Source organism: Empidonax traillii, unplaced genomic scaffold (genome assembly GCF_003031625.1).
Source record: "Empidonax traillii isolate 1590-97213 ecotype Southwest subspecies unplaced genomic scaffold, ASM303162v1 scaffold68:size1967880, whole genome shotgun sequence".
Taxonomy (NCBI): Eukaryota; Metazoa; Chordata; class Aves; order Passeriformes; family Tyrannidae; genus Empidonax; species Empidonax traillii.
Genome location: NW_020955261.1, coordinates 1472207 through 1487085, shown reverse-complemented (window position 1 = coordinate 1487085; position 14879 = coordinate 1472207). Strand labels below are relative to the sequence as shown.

Sequence of the window (14879 nt, the reverse complement as noted above, 5' to 3'; positions counted from 1 at the left end):
ATCAGCCTTAAACCTGCTGCAGGAATCAAAGCCTGGTCATTTATATTTTTGTAAGGCTGAGGATTCCATCACCTCAGGCTTCTCCCTGATAAAAAAGCAGCTTGCCTTTTTTTTTTTTTTTTCCCCCCACTGAAATAACTTGTCCATGGCAGATATTGGCAGGTAGGATGACACTGGAAACTAGGTACTTCATTTTAGTCAGAAGGTTAACTCCAGGTATAGTCAGGGTACGACCTCAGAACAAAACCGAAGTGCCTCCTCTTCACTGTGTTTTTACCTGAGCTCAGCAGATGTATATTAGCTACCTGAACTCAAAACTGCTTTGCAAAGTGAAGGCCACTTCCTTATATCCCACTACTAAGCACAATGTTAAAGCAGGCAGCTTTGCTCCTTTCCCAAACCATGAATTCCTAGTATCCTCTTTTCATATATGCAATCCATGATTTAACTGTTCAAAAACAAATTGAAACAAAATAAGGAGAATGCATGTGATGGGGAGTTTACTCTTCTTCCAGTGGCCCGAGAGCTTCTTCTGCGTGACCAATTAGTTTTTTCTCTCTCTAATCCCACCCTGCTCCTGACTCTTTATTTAATACAGGTTTTTCTGCGGGTGCAGATTAACCACAGCTTTATTTTCAAGTATAAGTACTTCTAACAAGTTATCTGTGATGCAGGCTATAGACATGAAAATAAGGTAATCTTCCTATTCTTTTGCAAATGCCCAGGAAAGAATATGCTTAACATTGTGTAATAACATCCGGACCAGGGGTGGGAAGGGTGGGAAGAGGCAGGGAGTGCCTCTGATGCTCCTGCCACACTGATGCATTCATTAAAGCTAAATCCAGCCCATGAAAAAAAAATGGGCACAAATAGCTGCACTCATGGAGGCATTTGCCTCTTCTCATTTTTGTTAACATTCAGTATGCTAACTGTGCCCTCGGGATTTATCAGCATTATAAAACATGGTATGCTGTCTTTTGTTCACCCTGACTTTCTGAGAGTCACAGATCTATATGACAACTTTTAAAAGATGGTAATACCAACTCAAGGCCGTCTGATTGCACAGAAAAGTCTGGAAATGTGGGAACCACACAGTTCAAAACCAGAATACTCCACACATGTTAAAACTTTGTGGGTTTTAATGTTTCAGGTGCAAATTCATTGAAACCTCATCCAGAGAGGGAATTAGAGACTCAAGTGCCCCAGCAGGCATAACACCAAAGCAAGGCAACTGAGTGAGTTTACAGCATCAGGTAGGACTAATGGTCAGTGCAATACACAGCTAACACTGCTCCAGGAAAACTTGCTTTCCAACCATGTTTCGTTTGTCATGGGACAGGGCTGGCCCACCAGTTGCAAGGTGTTCTTCCACAGTCAAACACCAAGTCTGAAGTCCCAAGACGCTATGGGTTGGGGAAAGACCAGTCTCCTGGTAGGTAGAGATGTCCAGGACAGTCTCACCACCATCTGCAGTCAGAAAGGACTTGGAAAAAATTCACATCACACCTCCTTTGCCCTTAGCAAAGCCACTGACTTGGGACTAATAACTTGCTCTCTTTCTCCCAGTCCCTTCAGTTTATCCTAGCCAGCTCAGCTTTTGCATGCTCCCAGTTGAGTTAATCAGAATATATGCAGGCAGGATTAGAATAATGTTATTTATGGGACTGAAATACAGTGACTCCCAGAAAGTCATTGAAACTGGAGAAGTGGAAGAGGCTCCAGAGCAAGTGTTTACCAACAACTAGAAAGAGCTGTAAATTTTCCCCCAGCTTATTATGCTCCTTCACTGACAGGCCAGCACAGCTGGATGAAGGTGGTACAAAGCCTTTCAATGGTCACAGGCTTAGGAGGAAAAGGGCTTATGGTTTACCCCGACCAGAGCAGGAAACCAGGAGCCACAAACCCCAGGTTAGGTGTAAAACTCATGAAACTGTAAATTCAGCTTTGGAGAAAGTATCAGAAAAGGCCCATCTCGTGGCAAGTGTGGTCACCGGATAAAGGGAAAAGATGGTCCTGAGCAAGTTTGCACCGGTATCATTTTGCCTAGATCAAGCCATAGGCTGTCTGTTTGAAAGGGCGAGAAAGCAAGCTACTAAAGAGTTAATCCCAAACAAAAGGCTTCAAGTGCTAAGGAAAAGTGGCCACTGGTTATCCAAGTGACTTAAAGTACTTCAGGATATCTATGCCACATTAATCTTGCATGTATACCTGTCACCTACTTCAGAAATAATTCCTTACAAAGAGATGTTAGGTTTGTCTCAGTCAGATAAAAGGTTTTGAGCTTTTCAAAACGTGGAGTTTTTCTGTGTGAGAGAAACATGGAAAAGGATTGCACTGAGTTAAACAGCATCCACCCACATAAACCAAACAGGTCTGCACCAAACGAATTGTGCTATAAACCGTGGAATTTTACAAGCAAGTTTTATATTAATTCTTTAGAAACCCTTTGTGCTTATGGTTTCAGACAGAATATAAAAGTACCATATAAATATCAGCACAATATAGTAGGCAGCTGTTAGGTACTTTAACCATTCCCAATCAATTATAATAAACAGAGCAAGCACACTGAATTGCATCAGAATGCCGTGCAGTAACCCTCCACCTCTGACTTCTCCTTCCTGCTATGTAAAATTAACCTTGTGATAAATTACCTGTAAAATGACAGAATCTGGAATGTTCTGGAAGGGTTTTGGTAGGCTGGGATGGATAGAGAGACTACAACATTTTTTGAATAACATACAACATTAATGGGAGTAAGAGTTGTTGTGTTTTGTTTTTTTTTTTTTTTAAACCAACTGCAAAATAGCAGCAGCATAACCCCAACTATTCCATTCAAAGCAGAAGGGAACCCAAAACCTTGACCCTACAGAAACACTGGGAAGCAGTGGCATCATGCCTAGCAGGTAAGATTTGCTTATTTGGTTAAAACCAGACAGAACAAAAAGAAATGGAGTGCATGGGAGACTTGGGAGATACAATGGGGTGGCAGCAAAGCCTTCTCTTGTGGCAGGGAAGGGAGCACAGCCTCCTGGAGTAGGCAGGAAAGGTGGAGGAAGGAAAGGTGGGAGCCTGCTGGAAGGAAACCACGTGACTTGACAAACGGAAAGTCACTTCTGGAAGTGATGAACAGGCAAACTGCTTCTTATCTACAAACATCAACTGTCAAACTGTCAAACATCAAGAAGAACAACACCCTCTTTTGTGTGTGTGCTAAACTATTTTTATCCAAATATGCAGTGCTATTCCAACACTCAGAAAATCATCGAAATTATGCAAGGGCCACAGACGATTCTCACCGTGACTGCTCTCACTTGCACGCTGGATCTGGCTGTAGACATAGATGCTGATTGGTGGGGTCTGTGTCTGGACCACTCCTCAATCAGGCACATGGTGAATCCCACAGGCCTTGCTGAAATGACATTTTTATTTACAGTATGCTGCGATATGTGAGGTGGGGAGGACAAAATCTGCTGTGTTTATTTACTATTTCCGCCCACACACACACTTACAGCTGGTAGTTTTTTGGCACTTCAGTAGTCACACATCTCCTAAAATTATACTAATTTGAATTTAAATACTGTCAGCCAGAGCTATTCTTAACAATTTAGATTTTTTCTATGTAATAACTAATAGTTTTAAAACTCTTCTAAAAATGTGAGAATTTCATAAACTTTGCTTTCATGCTTCGAAACTCTTAACTCTTTAACTAAAACAACTATTAACTAAAAAAAAAATATTGGTCAGATGACTATCTGCCTGAGGAGCAATTTATAGATATATTACAACAATGTCAGATCAATCTATAGCAAACTGACAAAAAAGACTACCTTTTAATTACACATCATATTAAAACTAGCATTTAATATAATTTGCATCATCAAACAAGATGTTATAAGTATATTCAAAGTCCTGAAAATATTTTTACTTTCTGCAATAAGACTTCATGACACAGAAGCAACAACTAAATAGGTATCATCCTATTCACTAGAGTACCTTAGACTTGGAAGAAAGAAAATCAAAAGAAATTATGGAAAAAAAAACGTTTTCCTGTAGCTTCCTTCTCAAGAGGTTGGCTTTCCTTTAGCACTAGATTTTGGTTCCTAGCAAGAAGACGACGGTCAGGCAGAAGAGAAACCAGTAATGCATTGATATTTAAAGATCTGGAAACTTGACCTTTTAATGATCCCAATTCAGCCAAGGAGAAGTTGAGGAAAATGCATTTAGAAACCGAGGACAATACATAACATAAGGTGGAGGTTAACACAGACAATGACAATCAGAGCACTTCTGGGCTAAGGCAATACAGTGGCTGCTGAGCCCTATATTTTTATTTCAATGCGACAGGGTAAGAATATTGTACTGTCTCCTAAAAGACAGACTATGAGACAAAATTAAATATTTTATGGGACAAAAAAATCCTCCTGGAGGACCTTCCCTAGTCTGTCAGCAAGTCTATCCTCTCTCACAGCAATAAAACACAGTCCGTGAGGCTTCAGACCTGTGTTTTGGAGAATTACTTCTGACACGGTGAATCATGATGTAAGCTTGAGGCAAGCAGGCCACCACAACAGATTTTACTGGTAAATACTTGTCATAGGCTTGTGTTCAACACTCGAATTCAAGTCAAAATTTCATATTCAAAAAACTAATACCTGTGAAATGGCTCTCTCTTTACATCTATCTACCTGTTGTCTGAAACTCCAATATGTGTCACATAACTCTCAGGGACACAGTTTACTGAATTTACAAAATTAATAGGAGTGGATTTACCAGTAACTTGTCTTTTTAACCCTGTAACATCCTCCAAGAAGGATGTCCCTTCCCCACTGGCTATTTTCTCACAACACAGCAAATGCAATCAACATAAAACCTCATTTCATAAGGCAGCTGTAAAGTGAGAGCTGCAATGGAAAGCCTTAAATGACCTGTGTACTATTTCATTACCATCTGATCTATAATATAAAGCAACAATATATTTCCAAATCACAGTGTTTTAATAAAGTTATAAAGTTAAAGAGAGAAATAAAAATCTGAGCTTTCATGAAACCCCGAAAAGGCAAAGAAATGCTCAGAACAGTGACAAATCTTTCTAGAAGCAATAAAATCCTCATCAAGCAGAATTTACAGTTGAAATCTGGTAATACATATATTTTACAATGTACCAATATCTGTATCTCTGGTGCTTCTCATTTTGCTGCCATTTCACAGCAGAAGGGTACCTACAACCCAAAATACTGTGACAACATATACAGCCAGCCCGTCACTCTTATTTTGAAGACAACACGAAAAGTTTCCACGGAGAATTTAAAACAGGGAGAAGCAGAATCAGTGGTTTCTAGTTTCCAGTTGCAAATAAAATTTTCTGGGAAAATTTACTTGAAAGCAGCCTTAAATGAAAATCTATATAATTAAGGGAAAGACCATTGCTTCAAACAGATTGACTGTCTTCAACAAATTTCTCTCTTTCTAGCTACTCAGATATGCTATATTTCCTAATTATCACCTTTTAAGGGCCATCTGGGCCCCATTCCTCACCATCAGGGGGCAATTCCATTTGCATTGTTCATAGGCTTAGTCATGATCAAGTAGTCTGGTGGTAAAGTTCATTAGAAATTAGAAGAAAAGCATTAAACCTCACACAGTAAACCAAGTAGCTGATACCTACATACCCACAGGAGAGATAAGCATTTAATGCATATTCTCACACGACTTAACAAGTCTTCAATGAGCATTTTTTTTTTCCTAAACTGCTTAAAGAATCATTTGGACTGGTCCCTGAATAGGTACGTAATAAAAATTCAATTTAGTCTCTGCATACTACAAAAAATTTCTCAATTAAAGAGAAATTAATAATAAAATAATAATCTATTAAATAAAATCATATTCTATTTACATCTGTAGGCCTGGAAAGTCTAATAAAGCTAATGTAATGATACTATTATTTCTTCTGTTTTTCAGATGTTTGCTATCTTTTGCAAATCAAAGGTAAGACTTTTCTAGTAATTGAATTAAATACGCAAATACAGATGCACACTCATACACTGTGTTGTTTAAAAATTTCAGAAACGTAATTTTGCATTAACCATACGAGAAGAGTTACTCTCTATTTTCATGTAGCAATAAATATTACTATACATTTCCCAACAGGTCAGTATAAACATGCATGGGGTAGCAGAGCAGGAAAACTGAGCAAGTGCTTGGCCTTGTGCCCGTATCCTGTATTTCATCACTATGGTCTTCTCAAAAGGTTTGAAAATGGTTTTTAAAAAGAACCCAAGGAAGCTCAGAACATCTATTTCATATAAATGATGGACCCAAGGAAGTCAACACTACGACTTCTAAATGCAGTGCCCTGTTTCAAAATAGAAGTACTGCAGAACTCCTCTTTGATATGGAATTTTTATCTCTGCAGTTTGTGCTTTGAGTCAATTTTTTGGTGAAAATGTAAATGTCTGCATATCATTGGCCATATCAAGAAGTTGTAGTTGGATATTAACGTCTAGATTTATCTTTTGAGTATTGTAGGCTGTGTCATATCAGTGATGAACTCAGGCCCCAATACTCTGGAGTAAATGATTTTGAGTTTTCAGTGCTGCCTATGAAACAGATAGGATAGCTTTAAGTTTATTTCCTTGAGAACCTTTTATGACAATACACCTCATCATTGCAACTTGGAGGACTCCTCTCAGAAGCTACATCTGTGAGCTACTACTGTAGGGAGGAGCACGTACCAGACAGCAGTACTGATAGAAAACTCTGGTCCTTGCTTGTGAGGACACGGCAGCCCCAGGTAAGAATGTCATTAGAAGGCTGCCCAGATGGCTACTGAACGTTGCTGTGAAATGCAACATTTGGAAGCTTTAAATCCTCCTTTCTGATTTTAGGCAAGGTGAACAGAACAGCTGATTTCTTGCCTCACATTGGTGTAAATTAAACTTCATAAACGCGTATAGACAAATGTAGAGATATTTCAAAAAGAAACGGTATTAAATAGATCAGGCTTCTCTTCTGGACGGTTGCTTTGCCCTACCTCTGGGAAGCCCTGGTTCTTCTTTCTCATCGACAGGAGCATGGCTGAGCTGAGAAATCCCCATCACCTGCCAGCATCATGGGATACCAAGGGCTGATTTTGGCCCTGCACTGAGAGTATGCAAAATAGTTTCAGGCACCTCAAGCAAATGCTTACAGTATGGCCAGTCTGCAGGTGACGAGCTCAGAGTTTGCAAAACAGATGTTGCCATTTTACATTAAAAATATAGGTAATTTTCCAGCTTTCCCCAACAGCTGTGCCTTTTAGAAGAATAGCCTACACCTGCTTTTGAATAATTCTTTACTATTTTCACTGAACAGTAAAACTCCAGTAAAAATACAAGCCTTGAGTGGACCTATAAAGCCAGCAAATGCAGTAAAATGTCACTGCCATGTCACAGAATTGCTTTACTACTTAACACTGCACAAGGAGTGTGTTTTCATAGTTGTGTTGAGTTTTAGCTACCTGGCTCCTACTGACTTTAATGGGAATCACACAGCTAAAACTCCATGCACCACTTTAATACTTCAAAGTAATTTTTCAGTCCCCCAGAGAAGGTCATAGAAATATTAAAAACTAAAGCATTCTCCAAGGATCTGAGATTAAAGACTTGCATCAGACTTTATAAAAGTGATTGGTCAAATATATAATATACTCCTAATGTTCTAGCTCCTGGTTTGTTTTCTTTAGAAAGAACCTTTGTGATGCTTTTCACAAAAGGCAATATAAAGCATAAAGAAGAGCTCAGCAAGGTATAACATGAAGACATAGAGAAGAGCTACTTGATAATGTTTACAGTGGTAAAGAGTTACTTATGTTTTTGAATATGGTGATCAAATTCAGGGCAATTCTTAATTAAGACATTGTTGCAACTCTATAGTATTTGATTGCAAGCAATACTGTAACACAAATATTTCTGTTCCCCTTCACACGTTCTCTGTTCTCTTTTGTCCCCGTAATTTACAATGTGGCCATAAAACTCCATTTCCATATTTCTTTCCTCAAGTGGGTTGACATAACTGCTCTTTCAGACCTCAGCATGCACCTCCTCTCCTCTGTAGCTGGTTACTGGAAATACACAACCTTCTTTCTGCTTAGAGCTTTGACATCCTCATAAGCCCATTAGATCTGCCACATTGAAGGCAAACTGTATCTACACTATCAGCTGTACAGATAGACAGAGAGTGAAAGCACCAGGAAAGATGATGAAAGAAACATGAGTTCAGGAAACTTGTATTGAATTTAGCTTCACGTTATTGAAGGCACAAGCAGCAACCAAAGTCATAAGCTAATTCTTCGTTTGGTGGTGTTACCCAAAAAATGATATTTATATACAAAATCATCTAGTAATATAATAACCTCAGTAAAAATAAAAGTGCTTAACAGAACACGAACAGCACAGTCACAGAATGACACAGAATCATTTAAGTTGGAAAAGACCTCTGAGATCATTGAGAACAATCTTTGACTCATCACCACCAAGTAGTGCGAAGTCCAGTCATTTCTTGAGCACCTCCAGGCATGGTGACTCCACCACCTCCCTGGGCAGTCCACTCCAATGTTTAACAACCCTTTCTGCAAAAAAACTTTCTCCTGATGGTAAATCTGAATCTCCCATGACACAGCATGAAGCCATTTCCTCTCATCCCATTGCTAGTTGCCTGGGAGAAGAGGCTGACCCCCACCTGGCTATAATCTCCTTCCAGGTAGGTGTAGGGAGTGATAAAGTCACTCCTAAGCCTCCTTTTCTCCAGGCTAAACAACCCCAGCTCCCTCAGCTGCTCCACATAGTACTTACTCTCTAGATCCGAGTCTTCCCTGGATCTTTCTTCATACTGAACTAAACATCTCATGTTTAAATTCCAAAGTTGAAAAGCAAAACTAGAAAAAAAAACCCAAACCAATGGACATAAAAACAATAAAGAACATTTTAAGCATGTAGCAAGTGTCTACCATACACTGATGAAATATTTTCAGCCTTCCACCTAGAACAAAATTGAGAAGCTCACTAGCCACACCAATTCTCCCAAAATACTACATCCTGCATAAAAGCACTGCCAAGACATGTGGAATAAACCCATATTTATTACTAGATAATCCCAGCTATAATCTAAAAAGCATGAATCAGAAAAATATAAGCATGTGTAAATACACAGACAAACTTCGAAGTGGACAGGCATGCCCCTCTAATGCCTCCGAGCTATTACATACACACATTTAAGGAGAAGCAGCATATACATGCAAGCAATAGGTTTCTGTAAAACTGGAGGTTTTGTTTGTGTTTCCATCATCCCTACACACAGTTGTCAAGCTACAGACCAATTAACCTGAAATAACCCTGCGCTAAAGTCTTGAACACAAACCAAAGCACTGGGTTGATGCAAAGAAAGTGTTACCATCTTAACCAATTCACATGAAAAATGACTGTGGCAATATCATCACACTATAGGTATCCTAAAACAAAACAGGTCACATTTTGCTTTTTTTGTCACAGGAAAGGCAAATTGATGCATAATTAACAATTGGCCAATGCAAATTCTTTTACATCTTTTAATTGGTGTTAATTAGATTAGAAGTAAATTTTCTTTTATCTCAACACTCTAATGCGAACTAATCTTCTCAGCAGCATGTCAAAGTTTCCCTTTTAATTAAACTTTTCAGCTGGGAACTTCGGCAGCACTCAGGCAGCAAAATATATAATTTAAGGCACATGAATTGTGCTAGGTTTTATGAATGGAACATCAAAAATTTAAAGCAATGATTAAAAAGGCTGAGCAGAAGGTCAGAAATCTGAATTTTGTGGAGGCAACAGTGAGCTTTTAAAGCCGCTTCGAGTATGTGTCAGCAGCACTCTCTAGCCACCCCTTCCACATTCAAATCCATCCTTTTACAAAGGAAAACTACCCCAAATGTAAAACATCTTCTGTGAATTAACGTTCCCCTTTCATACTGCTTTCCCCAAAATATTGCTGCTCCTCTAGAATTGTTAACGTGCAGAATAAACCACAAAATACATTTAATATCTTTTATGGGAAGTTGACCTGAAATAAAATTTTATGTAGTTAAAGACTTTTGATAGTTCTTCATCCAACTTTTTTCTCTCTCTATGGGGCAACGGTGATTGAAACCTAATGTCTGCTGCACAAAAAGGCCATAAAATGTTTTATGCAGAAGTAAAACAGTAGCCATTAAGTTTTGCTATAATGTTTGAGTAGATATGCAGCATGAAAACATGATAAAAGAGCCATAAACTGATTGTGATCAAATGCAATTACAATGACTTCTCTCCAATGAATGACATGTACTAAATGCACTTACAGTTCCTTGCAAAATTACTTTGGGCAAAGGACCAAGAAAACACTATATCCTTTTTACGAACGGCAGCTTGCCAGGGAAATCGCAAACACACAAGCTTTAATATCTGTGGCCAAAAAGCACTTGGGAACTCATTAGGAAAAGGTTAAAAAGACTCACTTGTGAAAGACGGCTTTTTTTTGTGTGATTAGAACAGCATCCTGGAGAGTCCAGCGTTTGGGGTGTTAGGAAGAAGTGGTCCCGGAGAAAGGAGAGAGGAGCCCTAGGAAGAGTGGGTACCAAACTCATCATGCGTTGACTCCATTACAAAAGTATATTCCGGAAAAAAGCAATTGTTTCGCAGTATTTTTCATTAAAGCTGCCTGATTGAGGACAGGAGGTGAAAATGGCCACATGGCCTAAAAACATATATTTTGCTGGGAATAATGTCTGTCAGCACTGGAAGATAGAAAAATAATTAAGATAGAAGCCAATAGATTTGAATTTAGATGAATCTGATGATTCTTTACTGTGAGAGTGGTGAGGCACTGAGAGATGTTGCCCAGAGAGCCTGTGGATGCCCTGTCCCTCGAAGTGTTCAAGACTGGGTTGGATGGGGCTTAGAGCAACTTGGTCTAGCAGAAGGTGTCCCTGCCCATGGCAAGGGTTAGAACTAGATGGAACTAAGGTCCCTTCCACCACAAACCATTCTGTAATTCCATGAGTCTATGAAGTACACTGTTTTTAAAGGTGAATAAGAACCAAGATCTTGGGAGTTTCATCCTTTTGATTGTGTTTTGGGGTTTTGGTTAGATAGCCTGGTTTAACTTTCACTCATCCAAAGGATTTCTACATTTTGAGTAGTCAAATCAAACCCCTGGACTTCCTGAGGAGTACACTGCAAGGAGAAGACACACTCAGGTGTCAGAAGGTGGTGAGAAGTGCCAGGTATTTCTGTGGCTAACAAGATTTAAGGAAGATGCTGTAGAGATATTCCAAGTAATCTCTGTTCCAAAAGCAAACATGCAATACTAATGTGGCAACAGCAGTAATTTCTGCAAGGGTGAAACTGCTCTGAAGTATTTCAAAAAGTGCAAACCAAGTAGCACTTTTTTTATAGTGTCATAATTTTCTACGTCTTCCTGGAAATAAAGGGAATGGAAACCAGGACCAGAACTTAAGGCATTTTCTTTATACAGGAAAGACAAAATAGACTTGGAGCTACAGATGTCAATTAGTATTTAATAAAGACGGTGAAAAAATCCACCAAACTGTCACTTTCATTGTCTAAGAAAGTACAATTATTACATTTTAGGGGCATCTTGGAAGCGTAGAATTAACTCTGATGCTTAGTACAGGCACTAAATGGGCTACCAAAGCTAGTATGATACCCAGGAACAAGGTGAGGAGAGAATTCAACCTACTTAGTGAAAGAATGAATTCCCACCACACCACCAGGATCCATTTTAATGGAAGCTTAAGATTTTACTAATTTGATTTTATTTGATTTGATTAGTTTGATTTTATTAACAGCTTATAGAGTTGCTACAAAGATGAATTATTTATCAAACGAAAAAAAAAGAAATTAAATACTAACCAGGCTTATTCTAATCTAGCACTAGCAATGTAGAGCAGTTATTTTTTTAATACTGGGGCTTAGGTTGAGGGTTTATCAGTATTTTTTATATAAACTTCAGATTTATAACTTACATTAAAATTAACAGTTCAATGCTATATAAGATGACACTGTAAGCAGCTCTTAGTATACGGTAGATTACAAATCAGAAAGGACAGAAATACTCCTTTCTAACTTATAGCAGTCTTAGGCTGTCTGAAAAATGTCATGCTAGATATCAATATCACCAATATTACCACTAAAAGAGTGAGGAAACACACAGTAACTCAAACTCCCTGCCCAGAAAGCAATTAATCTCTCCTTCTAAAAACCAGAGCCCTCTCAGCCTTCTCCTGTCTTATTAAATCATAAACCACAAACAAACATCAAAGCATTGCTGCAACGTCATATAATTACTCTAAGACCTCCTAGACTGTGTAAGAAAATGGGAGGAAAATTTGGATGTGAAAGAAGTAATGTTCACTGCTCCAGAGGCAGTGCTGGGATACAGCACTGGGCTTCGGTGCCTCCCTGCTTAAAAGGTGTTTCTTTAAATCCTGTGCATTAGCTTTTTAATATTATCAATTTTGCAACAGTGACCACCAGTCAGTAATTACTAATGGTAATTAAATTCTACTGAAATTTAACAAGGAGAATGTCTATACGAAGATGTAGCACTCATGGAACAAAACCCTTCTACGGCAGAGTGTTAAATAACAGTACATTCAAAAATTGGAACATTCAGACTCATGATACACTCCTTTTAAAGTGTGTTCATATGATGAGGAATAGCCCCTTCTCTAGGTTTTTAAGAAGAACCCAGATTCATCACTGCTAAACTTCTCCTCTTTAGATAAGTGCAAATTGTTCTTGAGCCCAAACTGGTCCTCAGCAGTGGTGTGCATTGTGGGTAAAACATGAAACAGTGGTGCTAACACTTAAGGCTGTACAAGGTGTAAAGACTGTATGCAGAAGGCATGACACAGCCTGACTCCGCCCAGCGTCCCCCAGTAATGGAAAAAGTTAGACATTTGCTCTGCCGGTGTTAAACATACCACGAGCAATACAATTCCTTCACAGAGGGGACGGAAGTCCTAGAAATCCTGGTTGATTCTTGGTTGGAGGAAGCTCCCACTTCTCTGGGTTTTTGAAAGCTACACTTCCACCTGCACCAAATCTAAGTAACCAAATAAACAATACGCGGCAACAAGCAAGAATAATCTTCAGGTGGTTGTCTGATGGTTCTTGGTCAAAGGAGCAGCAGCAGCAGTTCAAGGATTTTGATGGGCTATACTGATGTCCACTGTGAAGACAGAGTTAGAGCTGCAATGAACCATGCAGCATCAGCCCTTCCCTCAATTCCAAAATTGAGGAACTGATGGCAGCCTGCTGCAAGCATGAGAATTAATGCAAGTGTTGGACTTGCAAATAATATTTAAACTCCATCACAAAAATGACCACTTAAAAAAAACTCCACAAAACTGAGGAGAAGACACAGAGAAACATCTGATTCTGAAGAATTACAGTAATCTGACCATTTGGTTCTTGAAACCTCCGGGAACAAGCTCTGCTTCTTGACAAAAACCCTTCAGTTTTCTCTTACCAAATACCTGGCCATTATAATCTTGGCCCTGCCACTAGTGTCTGGATATAAGATCCTGAAAGGATAATGCTGGTATTTGTCATGCATTCAAAAATTCTTTTTTGATGTGAAGTGGAAGATTTGGTGAAAATGAAGCTTATTTGCATTCCTCACGGATGTAAAAAGTCCTCATGCACCAAAATTCTGTTTTACTTATTGAAACTTTTTGCTCAGCCACTGCTGTGGGAAGGCGATACAAGGAGCACCACGCTGCTACCTCCAACATAAAGTATTTTCCAGTGAGTCTCTTGCCACCCACTCAGCCCTCACCAAACTACCTACTCCAAAACAAAATGATCTTTGGCACACACGAGTAAATTGCTGCAGCACAGACATATCTGGACAGTAATTAATCACTTCGAATGCTCAATGTGTTTGGATATAAAATTAAGAAAGTCGGGTTGTTAAAAAATGACAGATTTAAGCACCATCTGGGCTCTGTGGCCACAGTGGCGCGAATTCCAAAGGAAGGCTTAACAGTGCATGATCCGAGAATCCCATCTGTCTCAGCTGAAACGAAACAAATAAATAAATAAACCAGCAGCCTCATTTACAAGGTTTTCCCAAGTTTCCCAATTTAAAAATCATCTTGCAATAGGAAAGAATATAAAATTAAAGGTATTACATCTTCAAAATGTGTCTTGTGCCTTTTACATATATTTTTAATGTATTACACCTCTATGGAAAAATCTCTATATAGGTATGCCTATATAGATCACACGTTTTGAGTCGACACAGCATTTCCTACTACAATTATGTTTTCATAAAAATGTAGGGATAGTAAAGAATCAGTGTGATAAGACCCTTCCATTGGTTTGGGAAAGCCAAAATTCCTTTCTGGCACCCAAAAAACTCTCTTAGCTCCTTCCTCAAGGCACTGCTCACTTGCACCCGCCCCTTGCAGCTCCGCCGGTGGATTAAATGCAGCCTCCTCAGTTCCCAGGAGACCTCCCTCCGGCCACCTTGCTGCAAGGGCAGAAGCCACACAAACTAAAGTCACCTGCAACTAGTTAACCTGCAGGATGTCTTCAATAAAACTTGCCTGGCATGGGAAAGGGAAATAAATAAATAAATAAATAAATCATCCAGCACAGAATATGAACACAACTATTTGCCTCAGAAAAGCTGAGCCAGGTGGGGTTTAAGTGAACCCCAGGAATACTCTGATGAAGTTCCCAGGAGTCTGGTCCAAGTGCCTGAATGAGCATCAGGCAGGTGACTGAATGGACAACATCCAGTTCTCAAGCACCTTTGTGCATCAACCCTCAGGACAGTGCTTTCTGTGTCAATGAGCCTCT

The 14879-nt window shown here is 39.1% G+C and overlaps 1 protein-coding gene across 1 annotated transcript in view; it reads right to left on the bottom strand.

The window, feature by feature from the left end:
- CLYBL (citrate lyase beta like) overlaps positions 1-14081 on the bottom strand; it is a 130202-nt gene extending 116121 nt beyond the window's left edge. Inside the window, exon 1 of the mRNA XM_027880365.1 lies at positions 14059-14081. Within this exon, the coding sequence (XP_027736166.1) occupies positions 14059-14066 (8 nt within the window). The 5' untranslated portion in view covers positions 14067-14081. The remainder of the gene's footprint in view (positions 1-14058) is intronic.
- Positions 14082-14879: the final 798 nt, after the last annotated feature.